Source organism: Trachinotus anak, unplaced genomic scaffold (genome assembly GCF_046630095.1).
Source record: "Trachinotus anak isolate AG129_WGS33_773 ecotype Australia unplaced genomic scaffold, CSIRO_AGI_Tana_v1 ptg000016l, whole genome shotgun sequence".
NCBI lineage: Eukaryota > Metazoa > Chordata > Actinopteri > Carangiformes > Carangidae > Trachinotus > Trachinotus anak.
Genome location: NW_027273867.1, coordinates 25142287 through 25167500, shown reverse-complemented (window position 1 = coordinate 25167500; position 25214 = coordinate 25142287). Strand labels below are relative to the sequence as shown.

The 25214-nt window shown below is 40.0% G+C and overlaps 4 protein-coding genes across 6 annotated transcripts in view; 1 reads left to right on the top strand and 3 right to left on the bottom strand.

Moving 5' to 3' along the window:
- The window catches only part of LOC139634648 (uncharacterized), a 6220-nt gene extending 5564 nt beyond the window's left edge, over positions 1 to 656 (bottom strand). The window contains exon 1 of the mRNA XM_071501237.1: positions 198 to 656. Coding sequence (XP_071357338.1) covers positions 198 to 584 — 387 coding nt within the window. The 5' untranslated portion in view covers positions 585 to 656. The remainder of the gene's footprint in view (positions 1 to 197) is intronic.
- LOC139634650 (uncharacterized) overlaps positions 1 to 2110 on the top strand; it is a 12410-nt gene extending 10300 nt beyond the window's left edge. Inside the window, exons 4-5 of the mRNA XM_071501238.1 lie at positions 1139 to 1197; positions 1736 to 2110. Coding sequence (XP_071357339.1) covers positions 1139 to 1197; positions 1736 to 1882 — 206 coding nt within the window. The 3' untranslated portion in view covers positions 1883 to 2110. The remainder of the gene's footprint in view (positions 1 to 1138; positions 1198 to 1735) is intronic.
- Positions 2111 to 2507: 397 nt separating this feature from the next.
- LOC139634646 (uncharacterized) lies at positions 2508 to 15932 on the bottom strand. Of its 2 annotated transcripts, none has more exons than XM_071501232.1 (14): positions 14113 to 15932; positions 13355 to 13627; positions 12526 to 12780; positions 11769 to 11873; positions 11304 to 11372; positions 11151 to 11213; positions 9717 to 10646; positions 8364 to 8621; positions 5491 to 5760; positions 4716 to 4784; positions 4497 to 4541; positions 4257 to 4370; positions 3356 to 3415; positions 2508 to 3269 (listed from the first exon to the last, which is right to left on the bottom strand). In XM_071501232.1, the coding sequence occupies exons 7-14, from the start codon at positions 9871 to 9873 to the stop codon at positions 3109 to 3111; spliced, it is 1134 nt and encodes a 377-aa protein (XP_071357333.1). In that variant the 5' UTR covers positions 9874 to 10646; positions 11151 to 11213; positions 11304 to 11372; positions 11769 to 11873; positions 12526 to 12780; positions 13355 to 13627; positions 14113 to 15932; the 3' UTR covers positions 2508 to 3108. The 2 variants fall into 2 exon arrangements, with proteins under 2 accessions (XP_071357333.1, XP_071357334.1); XM_071501233.1 differs by having other exon boundaries at positions 3356 to 3412.
- A 123-nt stretch (positions 15933 to 16055) lies between these two features.
- LOC139634645 (mucin-3A-like) lies at positions 16056 to 24580 on the bottom strand. Of its 2 annotated transcripts, none has more exons than XM_071501229.1 (9): positions 22908 to 24580; positions 21932 to 22207; positions 20282 to 20518; positions 19252 to 19713; positions 18091 to 18156; positions 17610 to 17639; positions 17149 to 17217; positions 16886 to 16954; positions 16056 to 16694 (listed from the first exon to the last, which is right to left on the bottom strand). In XM_071501229.1, the coding sequence occupies exons 1-9, from the start codon at positions 22966 to 22968 to the stop codon at positions 16618 to 16620; spliced, it is 1347 nt and encodes a 448-aa protein (XP_071357330.1). In that variant the 5' UTR covers positions 22969 to 24580; the 3' UTR covers positions 16056 to 16617. The 2 variants fall into 2 exon arrangements, with proteins under 2 accessions (XP_071357330.1, XP_071357332.1); XM_071501231.1 differs by having other exon boundaries at positions 17610 to 17636.
- Positions 24581 to 25214: the final 634 nt, after the last annotated feature.

The following is a 25214-nucleotide window of genomic DNA, read 5'->3' as shown; positions in this document are numbered from 1 at the left end:
CACTCTCTCTCTCACTCACTCACTCGCTCACTCTCTCTCTCACTCACTCACTCGCCACGTTTGACATTTTGCCCAGAAGACAATGACGTCACGTCCGAGCAGCTGATAAGACATGATTCATGTAACCACCACAGTCACAGTAACATGAATCCATTATTGCTGTATTCATGCGGTCACCAGCGCCACACTCCGCTCACCTTGATGTTGGTGAAGTCGTAGTCGTACTCACGATGGAAGAAGTCCTGGGGGTTGATCTTCACCGTGGCCCTGAGGCTCTCACCCGGCCCGGGGCCCTCGGTCAGAGCCGGGGGGGCGCTGTACAGGTCCGCGTCGTCCTCGTCCTGCAGGGACAGGGTGCCTAAGCTGGGGTACTCCAGCTCCTTAAACCCCTCTTGCTTGTAAAACTCCTTGAGGGCCACGATGTTGACGAAGTCCTGCGGACTGAGCTGGGAGGGGCCCCCGGTGGACTCGACGTTACAGCCGGAGAGAGCCGACAGGGCCTCCAGGCACAGAGCAGGGTCCGGCATGGTGCTGAGAGGACAGGCCGCTGGTCTGCTCTGAGTCTGACAGAGCTGTGTGGACATGGAGTGGCTGAGGAAGCGACAGCTCCGAACCAGCTCAGCCTCATGCTCACACTTTCACTTTCACCTCGGCTGGGGGGGGAGGGAGGGGGGGGGGGGGGGAAGGAGGGGAGGGAGGGAGGGGGGGGTGAGGGGAGGGGAGGGAGGGAGGGGAAGGAGGGGGGGAGGGAGGGAGGGGGGGAGAGGGGAGGGAGGGGGGGAGGGGGAGGGGAGGGAGGGGGAGGGAGGGGGGGGAGGGAGGGGGGGGGAGGGGAGGAGGGGGGGGGGAGGGGGGGGGAGGGGAAGGGAGGGAGGGAGGGAGGGGAAGGAGGGGAGGGGGGAGGGGGAAGGGGAGGGAGGGAGGAAGGAGGGAGGGGGGGGGGCTCAGCTCCGGGGAGGGGGGGTCAGGCTCGGGGGGGGCTCAGGCTCGGGTTGCTCTGCTGCTGTGGGACCGGTTTCCTGCAGGTGGGCCGCCTCTGTCAAGCTGCTCGCTCACCAGCTCTGGGGTCCTGCTGTTGAATCCTAACCACTGACCCAGGATCCGGTCGCTCACTCGCTCCCTTCCTCTGCGTCCTCAGGGAAACCAGCTGTTTGCAGCTGGGCAGGGACAGCTGGCTCCGGCCGGAGGCTCGCGGAGGTCAGTGCTCCGTCTCTGATTGGCTGATTACTCATCTGCGTTTATCAGCTGTCTGGAGACACCGGTTGTTTTACACATTTCAAATTGTATTCCTCCTTTTCTTTCTTACCTGCCTTTATCTTTTTTTATTAGTTATTTATTTCCTTGCTTCTTGTCCTTCATTAGAGGAGAAACTGTTCTCCCAGTAGTGACACTAAAATTTCTCTGACTCCAGAAATGCTGTGTAAGATTTAAATGTTGGATTCTGTCTCAGTGATGACTCTTTTCCTTTTGGACGTTTTATTGATTTATTGATTTATTTATTATCTGTAATCAGAAATACAACAATAATACAAATATATATTTTTTAGGTTCATATCTGCATCACCACTGATCCACATAAACATGTGAACTGTCCCTTTAAATAAATCTTACATCACAAGTTTTGCAGGGATTTGAACAAACAGGTTGATTTTTTTATCCATATTATGTTAATTACATGTTCTTAACACTTTACAGCTGATGAACTGATGCATATACTCTGTTTCTGCCCCTGTAGGACGGGTCTTTGCATTATTCCAGTCTGAAGCATCCCGACAGGACCCGCCCCTCAGGCCCAGGAGGAACAGGATTGGTCAGAGAGGTTGTCACCTACTCAACAGTGATGAGTCGCAGGAACCCAGACGCGTCACCTGATCACAGATAGATCTCTGTTGTTATTGTGTCGGATTTTTTTCAGTCCATGTTTCAGTGAATGATGTTTCATCCCCACCTGCTGGTGAGAGAGTGAATTACACTCACTCACTTCATCGACAGACCTCATGTCCCAGGCAAATGTCTGGGGCCCTCAGGGAGAAAAGGGGCCCCTGATGGCCTCTCATAATGGCACATTTTGTAATGACAACCATGATGAGTGCATGAATTTTCTGACAATTACATCACTCTTCCCAGCTGTTTCTAACAACATCTGTGGACCTGCACAAGCAGCAGAAAATGAAGGAGTGAATGGATGAATGAAATAACATGAAAATATTTTATAATTAACATTACTGCCTAAAGCAGGTTAGTAAGAAATAATTTAACCCTTATGAAATTTTGGACTGTAATACATTTAAAGTCTCTTTTTACTTTCTAAGCCTTTTCAACACCTGCAGATCTCCTGTGTATACACAAAAACAGATATTTTTTGATATACTAGAGTAAATAATTACTCTTTTATCTCCGTATTTCTATGATTTTTTAAAAGCTATTTTACTTTTCGTGTCTGCTGTAGAAACGCTGCTGTCTTTGGTTTTTGTTATATCCCAACCATGTGTTGCTTTCAGTGTCTTTGGTTTTTGTTATATCCCAACCATGTGTTGCTTTCAGTCATTTACATACACAAATACACCACAGAGGAAAGTTCACTGTGATTGCTTCACTGCTGTGATGACAAAGTTTATTTGTATATGATGTTTATGTAGCATCCTCCTGTAATGTCTATGCATCAGGTATTATGGTGTTAATTGTGTGATTAACCTTTCAGTAAATCGATTTTGATATTTTTATGTGGAATCTTTTCTTTCACATCAATACATTTTATAACAAGGTTTCACTGATGGGATTAGATTAGAAATGACGACACAAAGAGCTGAAACAATGAGTTGATTGGCGGGAAAATAATCAATCTAGAAACTGTACATTTAATGAAATTGTTAATTGTTTCAGTCATTTTTCAAGCTGAATAAAGTTTTCTTTTTCACTGCTGCTATGGTTTAAAACCTCACTCACGCAGTGTGTAACAACCACACTTATAAAGTGTGTAATACTAGTTGTATTGTAATCGTGTTCTATAATTGTATTGTAGTGTTTTCCATCTTTGACTGTGAGTATTTAAAACAGTGAGTGTTTATTTAAGGCTGCACAAACTCAAAGTGTGTTTCAGTTTGGAGTCTATTTAACAGCAGGTCTGGTGATGACGGACGAGTAGATAACATGGTGCTGGTCTTGGTCTGGAGGAGTCCTGCTGGGTCTCTCCCTCCAGTTCTGATGGCCCAGAGAAGCATAGTGGATCGTGTCCTCCGGCAGGGACGGACTCTCTAACGCCTCACAGTCTGCGACACACAGATGAGTTTTTTATTATTCAGGATGAAAACCGAGCTGAGGACAATCACAGCGTTCAGAGGCCTGGTGTTCTTACCCGTCCTTCTGTTGGACGTCTTCCACGGCTGCAGCTCTGTGTCCTCACGTGTCTGTGCTGCTGCAGAGAAAACACAAGTGAAGATGGAAGTGAAGACGCTTCTCGAGTGGGGACAGAGCCCAAAGGTCAGAGGTCAGAGCACAAACAGATGAAAGGTATGAAAGGTAATAAACAAATATATCTGAGCGATCAACATTTGTTTGTTTAAAATGGGGAGTTATGAGCTGTTAAGTGTTTTGATTGAGTTCAACAGTTTTCAGATTTTCATGAGTGATGTTTTTCAATCTACAAGGGACAAAAAAAAAATGTTCATATTTTCGCACATGAATGGAGGACAAACCCAGACTGATCAAAATATAAATAAAAGAACAAATAATACAGTAAAAAATAATCCACCTTAACATTTTCAGCAAAATGTGACCTAGATATATGTGATAAATGCATTTTATATGAAAATAAAAACACTTTAAATCTAAATTTTAAAACAATGAATTCTTGTCAACATTTTGAAAAATCTTAATTTTTATTTAAAAATTGACACTTTTAACCTCAAAGAGGAGGTTTTAACTGCATTTGTGCCATTTTTTCTTTTATTTATTTGTTATTCATTTTTAATCTTGTCTAAATATAATTAAGTAAGAATAATTTTTAGAAACAATTACATAAAAAAGTGCAGAATATTATCAGAGTGTAAAACATGAAAAAGCCAACATATGAAAATACATTTTTGACTGAGATATGACTTTTCAACATCTTGTGGATATTTTTAAAGGTTTTTATATTTTTGAAGCTCATCTAATTTTTGTTTTGTTTTGCTTTTTCATTAATGTTACAAATTTCTCATTGAACCTTTCACGGTCACGGATCAGAATTGAATTTCTGACCAGACCAGACCACAAACCTGCATATCTATGTTTCCTCCTCCTCCTGCACTTCATGCTGGTCAGTAAAACACAGACGGCAGCCATGAGGAGGATCATTAACCCCAGACCGATGACGGCGACCATCAACAGAGCTGAGACACACACACACACACACACACACACACACACACACACACACACACCGTCTGATCAACAGACACACAAACATCTGTGGAAACTGTAGATGTGAGAGTGTAGGTGAAGTGACGCTGACCAACCGTTCTCAGTTCTCTTCTTCTCTTTCTTCTTTACTTCAACGACATCTGATCAACAGAACAGGAACAACATATAATACACATATGACCAAAATGGGCTATGTTGTATATAAGCATTTTAATTTGTGGAAAATTCTAAATTTCAATAAATATCTTGTAAAAGATAGATAAAGTGAGTATTACTGAGCTGGTGTAGCTGTGGCGTTGAATAGAAAACCCCACCTGTATTCACTGCAGCAGATGTTGGAGGTGTGCTGGTGGATGACTGGATGCTGGTTGGCCCTGGGTGCACTGATAAGTAAAAGATATTTAAATTTTGAATTGATTGATCAGTCAGTTTCAGCACAACAATCTTCAAAACTACAGTGTCTGTCCTATATTTTCTATATATCTTTTTTTGTGTGTAGGTTTCAGTGAGCATAAATTATGCAACATTTCTCCCTGAATGTTGTTTAAAAAAAATAAATAAATAAAAACCTCTAATCGAGGATTTCAGTAATCAATAACAGTAAACTAAAAGCAGGGCAGAACCATAAAACTGATCAGAATGATACAAAAAGCTCTTACACAAAATTAATCATTCAAATTTAGAGTTTGAAAAGATGTAATAATAAAAATACATATTTGAATAGAAATAATTTTTTTAATGTTTTAAAAGAAAATGATCTTTAGAAATGTTGGAAATGTTGAAAAACTCCTGTCATTGGTTTTTTTCTTCTCATATGGAGGCCAGTTCCATCCTGGATGTTCACTCATTGTCATTAAAATAAAAAAACATATTTGAAAAGTTATTATTTAGCCTCGGTATATTTAAGGGGTGGGCTGTGGGCTGACTAAATGTTTGAGATTTTCAAGTGGAAAAGGTTGGGAACCTGCTCTAGAGTCCAAACTTGAAAATACTCATTTTAAATGACGTCACATCCGGCAGCAGATCCTCTGTACTTTAGTCACATCATAACCAGAGAGCCAATAACATGCAGTTGGTGTAATGCCCCACCCCAGAGGACGGTGACTCTGCCCTGCAGCTCTCCGTTACACTGATACTCTCCAGCGTCCTCTGGCTGCAGGTCCCGGATCTGCAGGGCATCGTTCTGGAAGCTGAGCCGGCCCCCCTCCCTCTCTGCTTTCACCGTGCCGTTCCTGAACCGGGTGAAGATGGCCTCCCGCCTCCCCCCGGTCCTCCGGTGAAACCACCTCTGCTTGGGTTTGGAGGAGCGGCTGCAGGGAATCAGCAGCGTCCGGCCAGCAGAGACCATGAAGTCAGGACCTGGGGGGGGTTCAATCAATCAATCAATCAATCAATCAATCAGACTTTATTTGTATAGCACTTTTCATACAGTGAAATGTAGCACAAAGTGCTTTACCTGGACAATGAACAATAAAACATTAAATAACCCCCCCCCCCAAAAAAAAGACATCATTAAAATGGAGAAAATAAATAAGATAAATACTAAGAGATAATCCGTCAGAATAAAAGATAATTCAGTGAAAAGAAGATTTAATACATTGCAATAAGACAAGATGAATGATAAAAGTAATGTTCCCTAAAATAATAAGATTAGTTAAAGATCTAGTTAAAAGCCAAATTAAAAAGTCAGGTCTTAAGTTTGCTTTTAAAAGTGCCAACACTCTGTGCGGCCTCAGGTCTGCCGTCTGACATTGACAGCCGGTCAGTAGTGCTGGATTAGACAGCGGGAGGGTTTTTCCCTGCAGTATTTTTACTGCCGTGTAAAAAACACACACTTCTGTCTGAGTCACTTTAGATTCTCCCTGTTTGTCCAAATATAACCACTGCACACGTCCTCTGCTGTCACATCTGGATTTCTGATGTGTCTGTTTTAGAAAACCTTTACATTCAGGCTCCAGAATGAAGATCCGCTCTGATCTAAACTGAAAACCCCAACCACCTACCACAGGGAACTGAGGAGGAAACACACACACCCCCCACATTAATGGCTGTGATGGATGAATGGATGAATGGATGAATGGATTTAAGAGCTGTATTGGAAACTTTCTGCTCTTCTCTCACTGTTTTCGTTCTTCACACAGCTGCTCCTGTGTCATGTCCTCCTGTTCCCCCTGTTCCCAGATCCACCTGCACACCTGTTTCCCATCCCAACCACTGGAGCCTCCCTGTCAACACACCTGTGTCTCAGTTCCCTCATTTGTTCACTGGTGTTGATACCAGCCCCCTGTTTCCACACTCAGTGGCCACACTGTTGTGTCTCACTGAGGGGGAGTGTTGAGTCCTTGTTGCTTCGCCTTCCCACATAAACAGGACTGAAACAATCGAGTGCAACAGCATGGCGGCTTTAAAGGAGAGAGAAAGGAACCTGTTGTTATTCACTTTTTCAGTCTGTGCATAAGAAACCAGAGTGGATGATGAGAAAAATAGCAGTTTTTAAGACAGTATTAAAGTTGGCACATCAATAAAAGCCAAAGTGAAACAGACTTTAGTGAAAATGCTGACGCAGATGAAGGATGTGATTTAGTCACTTCCAGTGAAGAGAGGAAAACAGCAGCCCCTCACACCTCGGAGGAATTCAGCCGATAACGGTGTGATTATATCAGAGTCGTGTTCTCGATGTTGTCACACTCATAACCAAGTACATTTCTCAATGTGCTTCTTTCATCCCGCCGCACAGTTTCACTGTCACTTTACACGAGGCTGTCACCATGTGGTTTATTATGTTGCAAGAGAACAGTGGGAGTAACTTTAACCGAAAAGCTGTGGTTTGGCTAAATTTCATATACACTGCTGGCAAAAAGTGGTTCAGAGAGAAAATCCCATAAAAAGACTTGTAAACTTTGCTTTAGGATCACGATGCAACAGCAGCCTCTTATGAAATCAGATTCACCACCTCATCATTTCCTCCCTGAATTCTGCCTGACAACATTTTTGAAATGAAAGTGAAATATTTGATTTATTTCCTGTTTTTATTTTTAATGGTTTAAAAAAAAGGCTGTATGAGGAAATAAGATGCCTGTCCAGGAAATTCAGAAATTTGCATGTTATGTCCTGGAGTATGTGTATGAATATGTATAATACATAGAAACATACATACAACAAAAGCATTTATCCTCAAGCTTACACTCAGTACCAACAAAATATTCATGGACAGTTTTTTAAAAACTCTGTTTCCCCTTTTTGAAAAAGCCAGTCGGCTCTTATCTCATCGTGAGGTGGACGGTCGACGTGAGAACTTCAGACTGTGGGAACTTTTAAACTTACAATCACACTTTTGCTAGTTCAGCTCTCAACATCCTCTTTTTACACAGGAAAATCCAAACGAGATCTGTTGTGTAGACGTGATTTCACAACATCTTTCAGACTGATGAACCTCCCTCCAGACCATCAGGTTTCTATTTCTGTTTCAGCTCAGACACAGTGGCTGCACTGAGACATCCTCCTGAATATTAATTATTCTATGTTACAGTGTGTGATCATGCCAAGTCCTTCAAAATAAGATATTAAAATCGGTTGTTTGTAGTTTTTTGATTTAATAAATTATTCACAGTTTAATAAATTATTCACAGTACTGTACATTATAATAGTTCTTTCCAGAACTATTATAATGTACAGTATGTGTCCATTACAGGGAGTGGTGGAACTGGTGGGATGCAAACAGCAGTCTCCACCTGTGTGTTGGTCTGTGGAGAACAAACATCGTATCAGTCATGTGGTCCTTCAGGCTTCGGTTCACACACTGTTTGTTAGTGGGATACTTTCATTGTTGTGCACATTACGACATGAAGAAAAGTACAGAAGCTGCTGCCTTAATAAAAGACTAACTCCTAACTGAACCGGTTTAACCATCTGCACTGAGCGTGTCCTCGCTGCCCCTCGCAGCTGCCCCTGACCCCCTGTACCTGTCAGCACCTGCAGCTCGGCCACCAGCTGCTGGTTACAGCCATACTCTCCGTTATCTGAGCCTTCGAGCCACAGGAAACACAGGCCTCCGTCAGACTGCAGGAGGTAGCGTCGCCTGTCCTCGTTGGTCTCGTAGCCGCCCTGTCTGGTCACCAGGACCTGTCTGTCCTGACGAGTCCAGATCACATGAGCCCGGTCCGAGCCGCCACACCGCAGACAGACAGGATGACCCTCTGGGACTGAAAACCGGATCACGGCTGGAGGAGAGACGGCAGAGGACACAGTGCATTACGTTTTATTCAATCATTATTGTTTTTTAATCCTTTTATCTGCTTAAGTTACACATCTCCTCGGTGTTTACACTAATCTCGTTTTTCCACATAAAGTGACATGAAAAGTCTTGTGTTTTCATGCAGTGTCAATAAAGGTTAAATCAAATGTTTTGTTTTTAGAGCTGCTCCGTTCCATCCAGTGGAAGTGCTCCTGATCCCTCTTTTTCCCACCAGTCAGCCTTACATACTGCGTCTGTTTGCTATATTTACCAGCTGCTGTTTTAGATACACAGCCTGTCACTCATATCCTGCTGATGCTCAGCTTTTAGCCTCGTTTCCTCTTTTATCTCATGGAAACATGCTCACTGTCGTCCAGTCACAGTCAGATAACAGCACAGGAAATATTCTGCCAGTGTGGAAGTACAATTACTACAGGGCTGATTAATGTGGAATACAGAATTATGCTTGTATGGGACAAAATGTTACACTAAATAGCCAGGATATACTAAACACAACATGACTGTCAGATTATTATTTTTCTTTTTTTACATTCGTGTAAGATGTTATAAGCCTGTAAGCTGGAGCCTGGCCTGGAGCTGCTGGATTCATAAAAATATAGAAGTGGCTCAGCAATGTATTGTTTTATCATCATGTGTTTCTCCTCCCTTTCTTTGGCCTCTCTCATATGTGAATTCCTTTGTTTTCATACCATTGTACAAATATCATTTTAATAAATAATTCACACAAAATCTAAATATTGACATTTCAGTAAAAAGCAAAAATTGTCGTTAAATATAACATATCACAATTTTGCCACAATGTGGTTACTGCATATGAATAAACTGTGATACTGAAGTGTGCAACATTAGTGGAAGCAAAGTATGACCAAGATAAACTTGAATAATAATAATGATAATAATAATAATTGATGATATTAAAATATTATAATAAAATGATATTCAATAGTTGAAATGTAGTATATTGTGTGGATACTACTGCATATACAAAAAAAATGGATCAAAAGTCAATGCTGAACTATAATGAGTATTACATTTTGAATAATATGACGTTTGCTCGTACCTGTGGAGTTTTCATCGCAGCAGATCAGACAAGTTTGTAGAAACCAAACGTAACAGAAGATCATGAAACTGAGCATCTTCTGGAAAAACACCAAACTGCAGAGCAGCTGCTGAGCTGACTGAAATAAGGAGCGTGTGTGGGACAGTTTTCCACTCATCACCACTGCTCTTCTTCCTCTTCCTTATATCCTTAATCTGTGAGGAATTAAACATCATTGTCTCCGACACTGGAGATTTGTACTCACACTGTGTAACTGATGTTACCTTCAACAACGACCGTAAATCCAATGTTTCAAACGGTGGGAAATTAATGTAACGAACTGAAGTGATCATGGGAGGAAAATGTTGCCTTTGAATTCTTACATTTCTAAAACTAAACATTCTCATGTAAAATGTACAAAAGTCTTTAATGTTTGATGTATTTCAACTGTATGATACATTTTAAGTTGATCACTTATAGGTAAGATTTTCTTTTTTCCATTTAGAGTTTAAATTTCACTTTCCATTTTTAAATTGCTATTTCACTTTCAAATTGTCATTTCAACATCAATTCAGGTTTTTCAGTTTCCATTTTCTCCAGATGAGAACTAAAATAAACATTTTCTTCTCTCTTTAAAAGTTTCATTGTCTCAATTAATTTGGGTGTGTTCATTTTGTTAACTACTGCCACAAAATCGTTCTTCTGGAGATCAGAAGAACAGAATTTAAAAAAGTTTAATTGTCTTGCATAATTTGCAAAAAGCAAAAAATAAAAATGTAAAAAATACTAAACACTGACATAGTTCTCAGGTGGTTTTTTTGTTTGTTTTTTTAAATAAAAGTTATAAAAGTTAAGCTGACAATTTATTACAGTAATTACACAGTTATTGGGTCAGTGTCCAGTTCGAAGGAAGATGTGACGACCTCTTGTTTGTTTGGTCCTGATGATTTTCTGTAAAACAGATTAAAAAGTTCAACTTAAAAAAAAATACTTCAATGTCAAAAATAAAGGGTTTAATTCCAAAATCAACAGAATCAATTTGTAATTTTAATTTCCTAATATGTCGAGCTAAAATGATTAGTCAATTAAATCAATTCTAAAATTAGAAGCATAATTAATATATTCACACCTATGCTGATAATCAATAAGTCATTTAAAGCATTTGATGATATTGATTAAACAGATTTCAAGATTTGAACTGATATAATCAGGTTAATCTGCAACCATTTTGGGAATTGATTAGCAATTTTATTCTTTTATCACGAAAAACTTCCAAACATTTGTTAATCAGTCAAGAAAATATTCAGCAGATGTGAAATTGCAGCCATAAGCAATATTTAAATTTTATTCACATTGTAACATATAACATGTAAAAAAAAAAGGTCACAATCAAAATAACAATACACATTACATGATTAAATACCATCTAAACCAACATGAAGAAGGATATGTCACCTTAACTGTGCAGAGAAGGGATTTTGATCAGGGTATAAATCCACTCATTGGTCTGAGAAACGACTGTAAAAAGACACAAACATGAAAATATAAAATGCAGCCGACCAGACAAATATCACAGTAGATAAATATTCACGACGGCTGAGTCTTAACCAGTCTTGTGTTCCGATGGGTTAGGATGCTGGATGGTTGCATATATATAAGCCTCTTGGTTTGATCCACCTACAAATGAAAACATTCGCCAACATGAATGAACTTCACCCCAGTTGTTGACCTTTCACAATTTCTTCCCACAGAGAGCTGAAGTGAATCCTTAACTTCTGGCCTCTGGTCCAGAATGAAAGAAATCTATATCTATAAATTCCAATACCTGATTTTACATTTGTATTAACTACTAAACTTCAGTTTGTCCTCTGAGTGACTCAACATTTATTTGTTATTGGAGCCCTTTAAAGAACAGTGTCCTTACATTTTCAGGGGACCTGTAGTTCTTTTGATGTAAAATACATAACACACATCAAGTATCTTAACATTTCCTATATTTTTAAAGGTTTAATGGGAGTAAAATCGTTATCCGTTGATGTAATTGCGACATGTTTTTGGTCGTTTTTTATTCACCTCGTGTTTTGAATCTGCATCTCCAAACGAGGAAGAGGACGATAAAGATGGTGAGGGCGAGGGGGAGGACCACCCCAAGAACCACAACAATCAGTTTGGGAGCAGCTGGAAGATGAAGTAAGATAAATAACATGTGGCGATTTAAAACAGAGCAGATAACAACATGGACAACTAACCACAACATTTCCCATGATGCAATCTCTTCTCACAGCAGCTAACAAGTAGATTTAATTTACGGCTGTCACTTATGTGGTAATGTTTGAGAGATGTTATAGAAATGTGCAAAATGTGTAAATGATTTGCTTTTGGATTCCAGTGTCCTGGTTAGAGCGACGCGTTCTGCCACTTGTGGATTTAATGGCAGGATGTGCTTCGTGTTTAACACATGCTTGTGACCACGCGTGTCCGTCCTAGTGTGCGTGTATAAGTTCAAACAACACACAGGCCACTGCTCTAAAGCGCCACCGGTGGCCAGAAGCTCCACAGGGAACCTTGAGGTCCCCTCTTAGTTGCATTGAAGGTAACAGACGTACAAACTTGCTCTTCTTCAGTCAGTGCCGGCATTTATATGTCTGCATCTTTTTATATTTACTGTGCTCTCAGTTTAGTGTTTAAAAAAATTCTAAATATCAGCTTAAACTTGAGCATGTTTCATTGGTTGCTCAAACCCTATTGGACAGAGAGAGTTCAGCTGTGTTACTGTCAGCAGAAGCGTTGGTACAGTTCTGCTCTGGTCTGACGTTGTTGTTTCTCTCACCTCTCTCATCTTTGCTCACTCTCAGATAAACAGCTGGTTGTCCCTCGCAGTGGTACAGTCCGGCGTCACCTGGCTGCACGTCCTTTATAGTCAGGTTCTTGTCCTCAGCTGAATATTTGAGCCTTTCCATTATGTTAACAGTGGTGTTCTCTCTGCCGGTTTGTCTGACCCAGGTTGTAACATCTGACCCAGCAACATCAGAAGGACACGTCAGAGTGACGCTGGTTCTCTCTGTGGCGTTCAGGATCTTTGTTCCTGCACGAAATAAACATCCAGAGTGAGTCAGGACCAAACTGTAGCATCATTAACATCTAAGTAACCGTGTGCTGAAGGAAAAGTTTAGAGCAGTCCCTTTGAAATGAGCTTTAGGACAGTGGGTGATATTTCTCCCCTGAGACTCTGAAGAACTTTGCTTATTCTTATATTTAGAAAAAATCAGAAACAAAAGAAAACAGAGTAAAGCTGTGTTTTTTTTCTCTCTTCTTCACTGACCACATATTGGAGTTTACAACTGTCCCACGTGTATTATGTGAATTCAATTACAGTGAAGCACATTATAAAAATCATACTACAAAAATAAACAAGTAAAATAACAGAAGTAGCTTTAATTGGTGATATCACGCGGAGGATAATTAAGTAAAAGGTATTTTAATGTAACTTTCAAAGAAATTAGTCATTTATATTGTTGGTTTTACAAAAATGTGTCTGAAAGTTAAAAAAAAATGTCATATGAAATACTCTACTTCATTACGATGCAGTTCAGTTTGAGCTGAGGCTGAAGTTGAGATGTGCTTTTGAAACAAGAGGAGAAAACAGGGTCTGATGTTACCTGATGGGATCACTGTCAGGTCCACAGCTGGTTCGTTGTTACAGAAGAATCTTCCACTGTCTGAGAGAGCAGCTCTGATAATGACCAGTGTCTTAAATGTATCTGCCTGTAAACTGTATCGTCGGTCTGGGTCATTGTGTCTTATTTCTCCGTCACCATCGACTGTAATTAAGTCAACTTTGTCTCCATCCCTCTCTCTGCTCCACGTCACTGTTCCCTCCACAGGTCCAGGACAAGGCAGAGAGACCCGCTGTCTCGCCTCACGGATTATTTCTGCAAAAGAAGCTATTTCAGTTTTTCCTTTTTCAAGTATTTCAAGACTTTCAAAATGTTTTTGGCCTTTAGTTCATTTTAGATCTAGACAACAGACATTTACAGACACTCCCTCTCATCCCCAGTAACACAAATGAGATGTCCATGTGTTTTTTGATTATAAAGCAGGTCTTGGTAAAACGAGCCATCAGGACTTCTGAAACTTTGTGATGTCAAAGTGTATATGTCAAAATGTATTTAGACAGTTTTCAGTTTCAGACAGTTCATCTACTTATTGAGTTGGAATTTTAAATTGTCAGAATGCAGAGAACATACATTTAATATGAGAATTTAAACTGGTGTATGAATGTGGTGTAGCCTCCGTGCACATCATGACAATAACCACTACAAACACATTATTGTTAATTTAGTCTAAGAACAGAAATATTTAGACAAGTGAGATAAAATAATCCACACAGTATCAGATTCTGGTAAAAAGTTCTCACCTGCAGTGACATTACAGCCCAGAACGAAGGCTAAGAGGCAGCGGTAGATCCTCATCCTCATTCTGATGCAGACTGAAATGATTCACTAAGCAGAATAATGTCGTTTAATCACACCCTGTATGTGGGAAGCAGGAAACTGTGTGAACATGTTTCTAAAAAAAAAAAAAAAAAATGTCAGAGTCTTTCTCAGTGCGTCTCAGCTCAGTGACTTCTCATGGTCAGAGATGAATGTTTCCTTTTATAGTATTTGAATGTGTATATGATCTTAAAGTGTTGGTAAAGATACTCAGGGTGGCTGCATAATGCTTGATAATTATTGATTGTTATCAGATGTGTCACAGGAGTATAGAGACAGGATGTTTCTCATCCTGAGCACAGACCTCTGAATGTATCAAGTCTTTTGAGTATTTTCAGATTTTGAGTTCGTGTTCAGGCCACAGAGCTCAGGTCACACTGACATGATGTACCAGTGTTGAGTGGAAGTGGAACAATATGCTTCATTATCCTCCCAACATATTGAGCTGTCAGCTACATAAAGATGATATCTTAAGAAATCAAGAGGTGTTTTCACCGGACTTCCTGTGATAATTGTGTTGATGCTATGTGTGCAGTAAACAAAACTTCACCAACTTCTACACATGTTGTCACGATACCAGAAATAAGAAATGACCTAAGACAATAAGTATTTGAATAAAAATGTAAAACAATTATGAAAACTAACAGACAAATAAAGTTCACACAACTTCACCAAACTGCAGCAGTGGTACACCAGGAAGGGGCCTGGTGCCCCGGTGCATCGGCTCAACCTCCAGGGGGCGAAACATGGACCAGTCAACCCGGCCTGTGTCTCTCCAGAGTGTGAAGGCAGCAGGAATCAGGAGTAATATCCACAGGCTAACGGGCACTGGGTACACTGTCTAAAGTGTGAATTGCAGTGAAAAACAGCTCATGCGTTATTTAAGAGGTAATTTGTCTTAAGGACTACTTAAAAAAACTTTACCTATACTGTTTATACTGTGCAATTTCATTGAAATGGGTTCATTTTGAAACAGCACAGTCCAAACACACAACTTCTCTCACTGCCGGCTGAACATGATGCAATCAAACCTGTGACGTCAGGAGAACAAGTAAGAAATGAACTGTTTCTCTGTTAATGTTGCACAGAAATGGTTAGAGGGAAGGATGTGGGCGGCACCTGAGTCACAGAGATGGCACGAAGGAGTAGGAGGTAAAAAACGAAGTGAGAAAACGTCTTCCAACTGTCAAGAATTAGACAAGCTACCAGTGTCTTTTAAAACTCATTTTATAAAAAGGCTTTTAACTGAGTCTCTGTTTGTATTATGCTCTTATGATTTTATTTCATTGTCTTTTATCTCTCTTCTCTACATCATGATCTCACCACTGTTTCTAATGTCTGTGAAGCACTTGTAAACTTTATTGTTATTATTTTTAAGATATGTCCAAAGCTCTTCTTTAACTCCATCATAATCATCAATGTGAAAACCTCCACAGCTGCAAAGGTTCACTCATGATGCACAGACTGAGGTTATCTGTATTTTAGTTTACATATACTAGCAAGAAAAAAACTCCTACCAATACTGTTTCATGACAACTTTCTTTGCAAATGTTATTGGCCCTAAAGTCTGTGGTAATGTTAGTCGTACTGAAGTGGTTCTTGTTTCATTAGTAGTGCTACAATTAACAATATAAGATGCAGATGAGGCAGCTTTAGAAACCTGGAATGGTTTCCCTCTGGTTCCAGTCATTATGCTAAGCTAGGCTAACCCCAGACCTCCTGTTTTTCTGTATTAATCTGATAACCATCATCTGACTTGACCTTTTTTTTTCCCATGTCGAGTCAGACATTATTAAATTTCTGACTCATTGTACTCAGCAAAATTAGGACTTCCTCTGCTTTCCGGAGTCATGAACAGGGAACTTCACATAAACGGTGTAGTTTATTTCTGTATAAACACCCACAGAGAAGCGTCTGAGGTGACTGATAACTGGAACTAATTACTACAACGAGGAAGTTTTCCTCATTTGGTTGTAGTTCTCACAAAACATAGGTTATATTTCAGAGATTTGAAGGATCATAACTTTAAAATGATAGTTAAACAGTCAGATCATTAATTGTTTAGAAAAAGCAATAATACATGTTTACATGAAATTGAACACAAGACACAAAACTGTATAAATGTAAAAGAAATATATTAAGAGGCTTATTTAGAAAAAACATTTTGTACACACATGAAAAATCAATCAATTCATCAATATTTAAAACTCACTAACCAATACCATTACAGGTGCCAAATGAGTCATCACTGACCTTTATAGGGCACTGCTGTGGTTCAGGGGTAATGATGTGGTGAAATGTAAACATGTTTTTTTCACACATGAATAAAACAAACATTTTACACATTAAGCTCTAATTTAACTTATTTTTGTGGGGTCCCTTATAATATCCAGGTAAAACTATAAAACTACAGGTAAATATAAAAAATGCTACTGGTTATTGTTGTTTCCGGCTGCTTTAGGGTTCTCCAGTAAACAGTACGTGTTGTCAGGCAGCTGCGACAAACCTGTGGACCACAAAACAATTACAATCAACAACATTATAGTGAACTCCTTGTTCTCTGTTTTGATGATAGAGATTTTTGTTTCTGTTTCTGTTTCTGAAGAATTAAAGTGGCTGCGTGAACAGTGCACGTGCAAAATACTGCTCCAGTCTGTGACACTTTTAACGCCATGAAGACAAAATTATTTTAGTTACCTTTATTATTCGGATCAAGCGAAGTGTTGCCAATCAGGGAATACGGGGAGTTAGTGGGCTGAAATGTCTCTGTTAGGAGAAATGAAAACAGGGACTAAACAGTTTTCTGTCTGTGATCAGAGGTATATCAGCAGAATATCTGCTTCAGTCATTCAGTCGTTTACATGCTCTGTAGTAACCAGGTTACTGTTACTCCTCAGGTTTCTCTAATCCCCGAAACCAAATACAGACACCACTTCTCTTTAAGTAAACTCAGGCTTTACCAGTCTTTTGTCTTGTCAGTGGAAGATCATTGATGGTGGAGTATGTGGGATCATTTTGGTCTGGAGCTCCTATCACAACATTTACAGACACACATTTATAAATGACGACAAACCACAGATATTATTACTTAATCAGATGTTTTTAACTGTGGAAGTCAACATTAGATTACTCCAGATTGAAGGAGAAGAAGGAAAGGAAGAGCTCTGATTAAATCAATTAATTTAATTAGATACGGCTATAGTTATTAATTACAAGATTGGTATGTTGATTACAAGAAAAAAGAATTATAATCGTAATTCTAATTTACTAAATCGCAGTTGCAAAATATTGCAAACATTTTTTTATTTGGTGGTGATATTATCCAAGGTAATAGTTAAAATGGCTGTGGTGCTAAAAAAAAAAAAAAAAAGCAAGACAAAGCGAAAGCAGTTTGGTTTGTGGGAAAATGTCTGACACTCACCTGTAAACGTCACCATGGAGTAGGTAGCTGCTGATCGAGTGGCGTTTATTACACATGCAAGAGGTGAGAAAGAACAACACTAAACTTTGATTCTCCTTCTTTGTTTGGTGAGAAATAGAAAGATATAAATGTTTTAGTCTATGAAAAAAGTAAGAATTGCATTTGTATGGTTAAATATTAAATGATGAAGCTTTTTCATTTCATTAGCTCATATAAAAGGCTCAGATATACGACTACCATCCGAGAGATGCCACAGGGGTAACAGGTTAAAAATGTCTTCATCATGCAGTGACCGGTGTCATGTTTGAATGTTTGGATCCAAGAAGACGAGACCCCGAGGTCGCATCAGCAAGAATTGATCCTTGTTTCAATCTAATGACGTCAGTGATGTCACAACAGTGCCCACGAAGACAAGCACCGATAAGAGCAAAGAGTTTAATCAGTCTCGATCATAATAGAAAAAAAGAATTTCTCTCCTCACCATTCGAAGGCTGACACACTGATCTATCCTCTATCTCTTCATAAACTGGGGATCTTTCTTCATTCTCTACAAAGGAAATGGTTGTGAATGTCACAGGATTAACAAAACACTGAATATTCACTGACTGTCTGCTTCAGATTCAACAAGATGCCTTTGATTCCATCTGGATGTGAAACTGAGTTTACATCAAAATTATCTAACTGAAGTCTTAATTCCAAGATGGACGCCATTTACTAAATCTCTGTATTTTGACTTTAATCTGTTTGAAACTTTGCTAATTGGGTTTCAACTGTTTTACCTTAAAAACAAAGCAGACAGGTTGTTTTTTTTTAAACAGACCACAAATTATACAGATATTAAAAAATAACAATGATGTTAAATTAACAGTAAAATCAAACACAGCAACATTGTAAATCCAGGACAGTTTAAAGACCTAGTCACAACCTGATCCTGATAAATAACTTTAAATATTATCATCCTGACTAGTTTTCATTATATTTTGACTGTGGTCTCAAAAGGTCAAAACCTCCTGTTAACTTATTATTAATCTACAATTAACTTTGATTCTGTCCTTTAGTATGTTGAGCTTATTTTACATTTAATGTGCCTGATTTTATTTTACTTTCTTATTCTACAGTGTATTCATCTTTTTGATGTTTCTTTGCTCTGCGAAGAATTTTGGAACTATTATTTTGAAAAGTGCTGCATAAATAAAGACAAGTGTTAATATGTCTTTTAAATTATCTATTGTGTACTTTTTGTTCTATTAGCAACCAAACTAAGCTAACAAGCTTTATTTTACCTCTTCAGTTACACTTTATTGTTCAAAATGAACAAAATGTGAGGAGGGAGGTAAAAAGAAAAGAGACTTGGAGAGCTAATGTGACCGACTGCCAGGCTAACCCTGGTGACTAGTGTGTTAGCGGCTAGCTTGCTAGCTAAAGTAGTTCAGTAGCTAGCCTTCTGCAACTTGGTGGTGTGACCAGGCCTTAAAGATCACAGTTTTTTAAATAATTATTATAATGTTTTTATAAATTTATATTACAGATAGGACCCGAAGAGAATGACAGAATAAATCATTTAGTATTTTTAAAAATTCAGTTTGATTATGTATTTGCTTTGTTTAAGGTATTTTCTGATGTATTTCCAGCTTTTATTCACCTTGTCTTTTGGACCTGCGTCTCCAGGTAAGGTAGCACATGATGAGGATGAGGATGAGGATGAGGATGAGGATGAGGATGACGATTGTCGTTGTTGTTGTCGTTGTTGTTGTTGGTGGTGGTTGTGGTGGTGGTGGTGGTGGTGTTGTTGTTGTTGTTGTTGTTGTTGGTGTCGTTGTTGTTGTTGTTGATGTCGTTGTTGTTGGTGGTGGTGGTTGTGGTGGTGGTGTTGTTGTTGTTGTTGTCGTTGTTGGTGGTGTTGTTGTTGTTGTTGGTGTTGTTGTTGTTGTTGTTGATGTCGTTGTTGTTGGTGGTGGTGGTTGTGGTGTTGTTGTTGTTGTTGTTGTTGTTGTTGTTGGTGTTGTTGCTGTTGTTGTTGTTGTTGTTGATGTCATTGTCATTGTCTTTGTCGTTGTCGTTGTTGCTGTTGGTGTTGTCATTGTCATTGTCGTTGTGTTTTTATCTTTTGTATGGGGAAGAAGGATACAGCCTTTTAGCACTTTAAAGATTTACAGGATTGACATTAAAAATGTCCACAAATACATTTTCAACCAGTCAAAGCTCTAATGAATCAAATCTGTGATTCCCTCTTGACTCTTTTCAACAAACCTTAATCAGGAGTCTACATGTCACAGAATCCTGGATTCAGTCACAGTACTCCAGCTACCACGTCCAGGTTTCTCAAACCACATATGAGTCTTAAAGGTGCTGGTTTACTCCAAAGACCTGATCAAACCTGGATCATCGTGTATGTGAACACACTCACTGACGTGTCTAATCCTTCTGTCTTTACACTTAACTTCACAATCTGTCCGAACACAGGCAGAGGTGTGTGGACCTTTGGACAGAGACAGTCAGGCTAGCTGATTCCCACCTGTTTCCACTCAGTATGCTAAGCTAAGTTAGCTAACAAGCTGCTGGCTATAGCATTTTATTCAATATATAGATATGAGAATGGTATCAATCTGAACATCTAACAGCAAGTGATCAATATATGTGTGATCACTTTTCTCTGAAGTCTTGTCTCTCACCTCTGTCACGTTGGACCACTCTCAGATACACAGCTGGTTTTCCATCACAGCGGTAGAGTCCAGAGTCACCAGGCTCCACCTCTGTCATAGTCAGCGTCTTGTCCACAGTGGAGACACCTTCCCTGATTCGTTCTTGTTTTCCTGCAGTTTCTCTGCTCCATGTTGGACCATCGCTAACACCAGGAGGACATCTCAGAGTGACGCTGCTCCTCTCTGCAGCTCTTTGTTTAACTGTTCCTGTACAGAACAAACACACTGAGTGAGAAAATAACTGGTGTTTGATAATGTGCCATCATAAACTCTCATGTATTCATAGTGAGGCTGTGTACAGAGGTTTGCTCCAAGATCTTCGTTTACAAACCGACTCCTGTTCTGACCAATGTTCCCTCTAAGCTGTGCTCACACATTCTCAGCGCACAAGAAAATCTATACAGCGCATAAAATAAAATTCAACATAAACTGTAAATTAATTAGAGCAATAACATTTTTTCTGTAACTTTTTGCAGTGTAACACAGTGAGTGACAGATGTCCAGCCAATGATACGATACGGTTCACTTATGCTACGCAGCCAATCACAGCATTGACATTGCTTACGTAGGTGCCCTTCCCATACGCGCCGCGGCGCTGCGCAAGTTAGCGAGCTAACAACAGTGCACTTCATTTTCAGTGGGCCAAATCACTCATATTAAAAGTAAACGAATGGAAATTGCTGCTGTAATTTGATTCTTTTAATAAGCCGTGTAACTTGCTATGATCCCAGGTGTTGATCAGGTGTGACACTGGTGTGTGGCCACAGCGTGCACATCTGGTGTTGCTCACAATGGTCCTCAGTGAGCTCAGGGAGCTTGTGTGTGCCCAGACACATGAAAAATTAGAGGGAACATTGGTTCTGACTGAGGATTTTAAAAACAAGGCCAATTCCTGGAATTTCCGTCTTCTGTTGTTTCGCCTGTTGTCACTGGTATAGACGGGGGGGACAAAATAAGAGACGCACAGGTCTGTCAGGGACCTCTGCAACAGTTTCCACACAAACTGAACATTATAACCTTCTGCTGCATTTACTGACCGCTGCATTAGACTGCATTAGTTTTAGCTAGCTGTACCTCACAGGCTGGTAACTGACAGTGATGAGACAGTGTGTTGAGTATGTGGTTGTGTCTCACCATCAGGACAAACTGAGGGAGCAGTTGGGAAAAATGTGAAGGTAGTTTCTATTATCCATGACCATTCGTTGTTATTATTGTAACCATGACAACAGAGATCGTCTAATGTTGAGGAAGAACTTATTTTAACCCAAATCACCATCTTTTCCTAAACATAACCAAGCCCTGACCTTTATTATAGTAACCATGGCGACAGATTCAGGAAACACTGATGGGTCGGATCAGAGGGTGGAGAATATGGACCTGTGTGGTTGTTCAGGTTGGAGAACTGGTTGAGTAAATGCGAAACATTAATCGTGCCTCTGTTCTTGCAGGTCTAATATGAAAGTAATAAGTCGTGTTAATTTATTGCAGTTCAATTGTTGTTCAAGTTAAAACCACATTTACATTTGAAATAGATCATTTCATTAATGACGCATTTCAAAAACTGTAGAGATGTGAATTAGAAACAGAAAACAGAACATGTTTGATAAAGTCTGATGTTACCTGATGGGATCACCGTCAGGTCCACAGCTGGTTCATTGTTACAGAAGAATCTTCCACTGTCTGAGAGAGCAGCTCTGATAACGACCAGTGTCTTATCTGCCTGTAAACTGTATCGTCGGTCTGGGTCATTGTGTTTTATTTCTCTGTCACCATCGACTGTAATTAAGTCAACTTTGTCTCCATCCCTCTCTCTGCTCCACGTCACTGTTCCCTCCACAGGTCCAGGACAAGGCAGAGAGAACTGCTGTCTCTCGTCAGCTACTGTTTGGAGAATTTCTGCAAAAGAAAATGAAACAAATAAGAATCCATCTGAAGATAAATAACTTTTCCAATATTGTGAGCAAATCCAGGAGATGGGTTATCAGATGCAGTGGATGCTCATTGAATATGAAACTTATTATTTGCTGCTTATACATTATAAACAGGTTTTCACCAAATACACCAGCAGAGCTTGGAGCACTGGAATGCTTTTGATTATTCTCTTCAGGTTCTGTAAAAGTGATTTTGCATCAGGCTCAATTAAATTCAGCTTTGACCCTGAACTACACATCCTGACAGGCAGAGAGGGAAGTTGTGTGTTTGTTGTTGTTCTGTTTAATCATTGTTCAGACCCACAGTCAGAGTCGAATGAAGCTGAACCATCTTAAAGGTCCCATGTTAAAATATGGGACCTTTACTGATGAAGCCTCTGATGTGAATGACTGGTTGATCGACAGAAAATTAATCAATAATAAAAGAATATTAGAGCAGACAATGTTCTATCTTTTTCTTTTGTCACCTGATCACATGAAAACCCAAAAACCAGCAGCGTGTTCGTCCGTCTCTCCGCCGTGTGTTTAATGTACGATGTAATGCTGCATGTGAAAGTCTTAAAGAATCCATATGTCACTCACTCAATGATAAATTAAAAATGTGAACGAGTAAAAGCAGATAAAAGTATTTTATAGAATATTTGATGATTTTAAAACGTTCTTACCTGCAGTGACATTGCAGCCCAGAACAAGGACTAACAGGAAGCTGTGGGCAGTCACCGTCATCCTGACACTGACTGAGACGACTGATCAGATCACACTTTCTTTCTGGGCTGAGAACAGGAACTCAGCTGTTTGGGGCGTATTCGTACGTTCCTCTTATAAAAACCACAGCTCACGTAGATGTCTTCGTCTGTGTCTTTTTGTTTAGCTTATCTCAATTAAACATGAAGAGAAAATATTTTGCCAACAGATAATTTCCCTTTTTGTGCCCAGCGAGGGCAGATGTTTCCTCCTATTTGAAGATGCAGTTTGATTGCTGGTCAGTTTCAACACATGCTGCACAGTGAGGTGGTAACTCCAATCAGACACACAGATCTGTGGTGGAGGTTTTATTCCAGCTGCAGAGACACTGTCTGTGCTCATAGAGGAAGTGACTCTATGTTGGGAATAAACACATTCTCATCCTTTAAAGTAATGGCAAACAAATTTCACAGCCTGAAAGCACAAGTTGTGCGTCTGTTGAGAGAAGTGTTGTGCTCTTTATGTTTTCTCAGCTGTCAGAGGGACAAACAGGCAGCGACAGATGAATATAGGCCCTGTTCAGACCTGGTGTTAACATCTGTGATCTGATCAGTGGTCAGCTCTAAATCAAGGTGTGAACACATCCCAGATGCATTTTTCATCCGATCACTTACACACAGCAAATGGCCACGTTCTTGTAGCAGTGTGAGCACCAGTGCATTTGCCTGTAACAACACTGTGAATGACTGTGGCTGTCACTCCTGCTGCCACTGCAGCGGTGGTGCTGCGGAACAGGACTCAGCTGCTTGATGACCTTTGGGAAATGAAGTACACTGTCACTGCACAGACATGCTGAACACAGACAGGAAATCAAAACTGCAGCCTTTCTGTGTAAACCTAGTTTCAGACCACAAATAGTTCTATTGTATTTATAATTCTATTTCTAAGCTCACATTTGAAACACAAGAACTTTCCAGCAGCCGCCTACACGTGTATCAATACTAACCACACACAGATACAGATGGTAAAACCATGCATTTCGGCCTGTGAGAAAACATGCAGCAGTTACAAGCTGAAACGAGTCTGGTGTCAGAACAGAAAGACTGGAGCAGCTGAACATCTGAACCTTCTCTTTGAGTGTTTTTGTCCATATGAAAATGTTTTTAAGTTTCCCTCAGTATCTCAGTGACCCAGTGACAGTTGTCTGTATATCACTGGTAGACTGCAAACAGGAACTCTTAGAACTAATTCTGCTTTAACTAACTAACTGTGCACGGTTTGACAAAGTGTAAACAATTGTATGCTAAAGCCAGGGCTCGTGAGAAGGAAGTGAATGTGTCTGAGGGTGAATTATGTGTGAAAGAGCTGCAGACAACTGTGTGCAACAGAGTTTAAAAGAGGGATGTGTCCATATGTCTGTGGCGTTACCACCGTGTCTGAAGCACACAGACAACAGACTGTTAAACATCACACAGGAGTTACATGGAATCAACCGACCTTTTCTCATGAACTTAATGTAAACACATACGAGCTCATAAACATGACTTGATCTAACTTAAAGTTCCTCCTGACATGTTTTAAAGGAAAAGTGAGCTCATCTACTCTGACTTCCTCATTGAGAAAGTCTGGATCGAGCCTTGTGCCTCTCTCACTCTCCAGGATCGAGTACCTTCCCAGGTGCTCCATCCGGACCGGCAGCTCTCCTCTGGTTCACTGACCCGAGTGCACACCTCTTGCAGAGTGAGTGTTTGAGTGCTGGAGGCCGGTACAAACAAACTATTTAGCTCCTCTGCTCTCCCAGTGAAAGTTCGTACTGACTGTAGTTCCCACCCACAGCTTCTCATGTTGTCTTTGTACTAAAATATCTGCAGCCGCTGCAGCTGTCACTTCATGTCAAATGAAGAACTGACGCTTTAAACTGAGAAACTGTGAGAGGATGGTTCACCTGTCTGTAATGACTGTGTGACTAAACTTGTTTTCTATAGTTCAGCTAACTCAGCTCAGTTTTATATTTTCAAAGCTCATGAAGTGTAGAATTAACGCCGCCCCCTCCCTTCACAGACCACATCTACAGGTCAAGTTCAATTGGAAAACACTTATTACCAATAGTTCTCCAGTTGTGACATCACATTCAGAGAAAGATCAGATTTTCATGAGAAAATTATTCACATCAAAAAATGCTTAAACGGAGCATAAATGATTGTAGCTGTAAAATGTGTCATCATGCAAAGGAAACACAACAACAACTACTCTGCACCTCCCACTGGATTTTTTATTCTATTCATAGA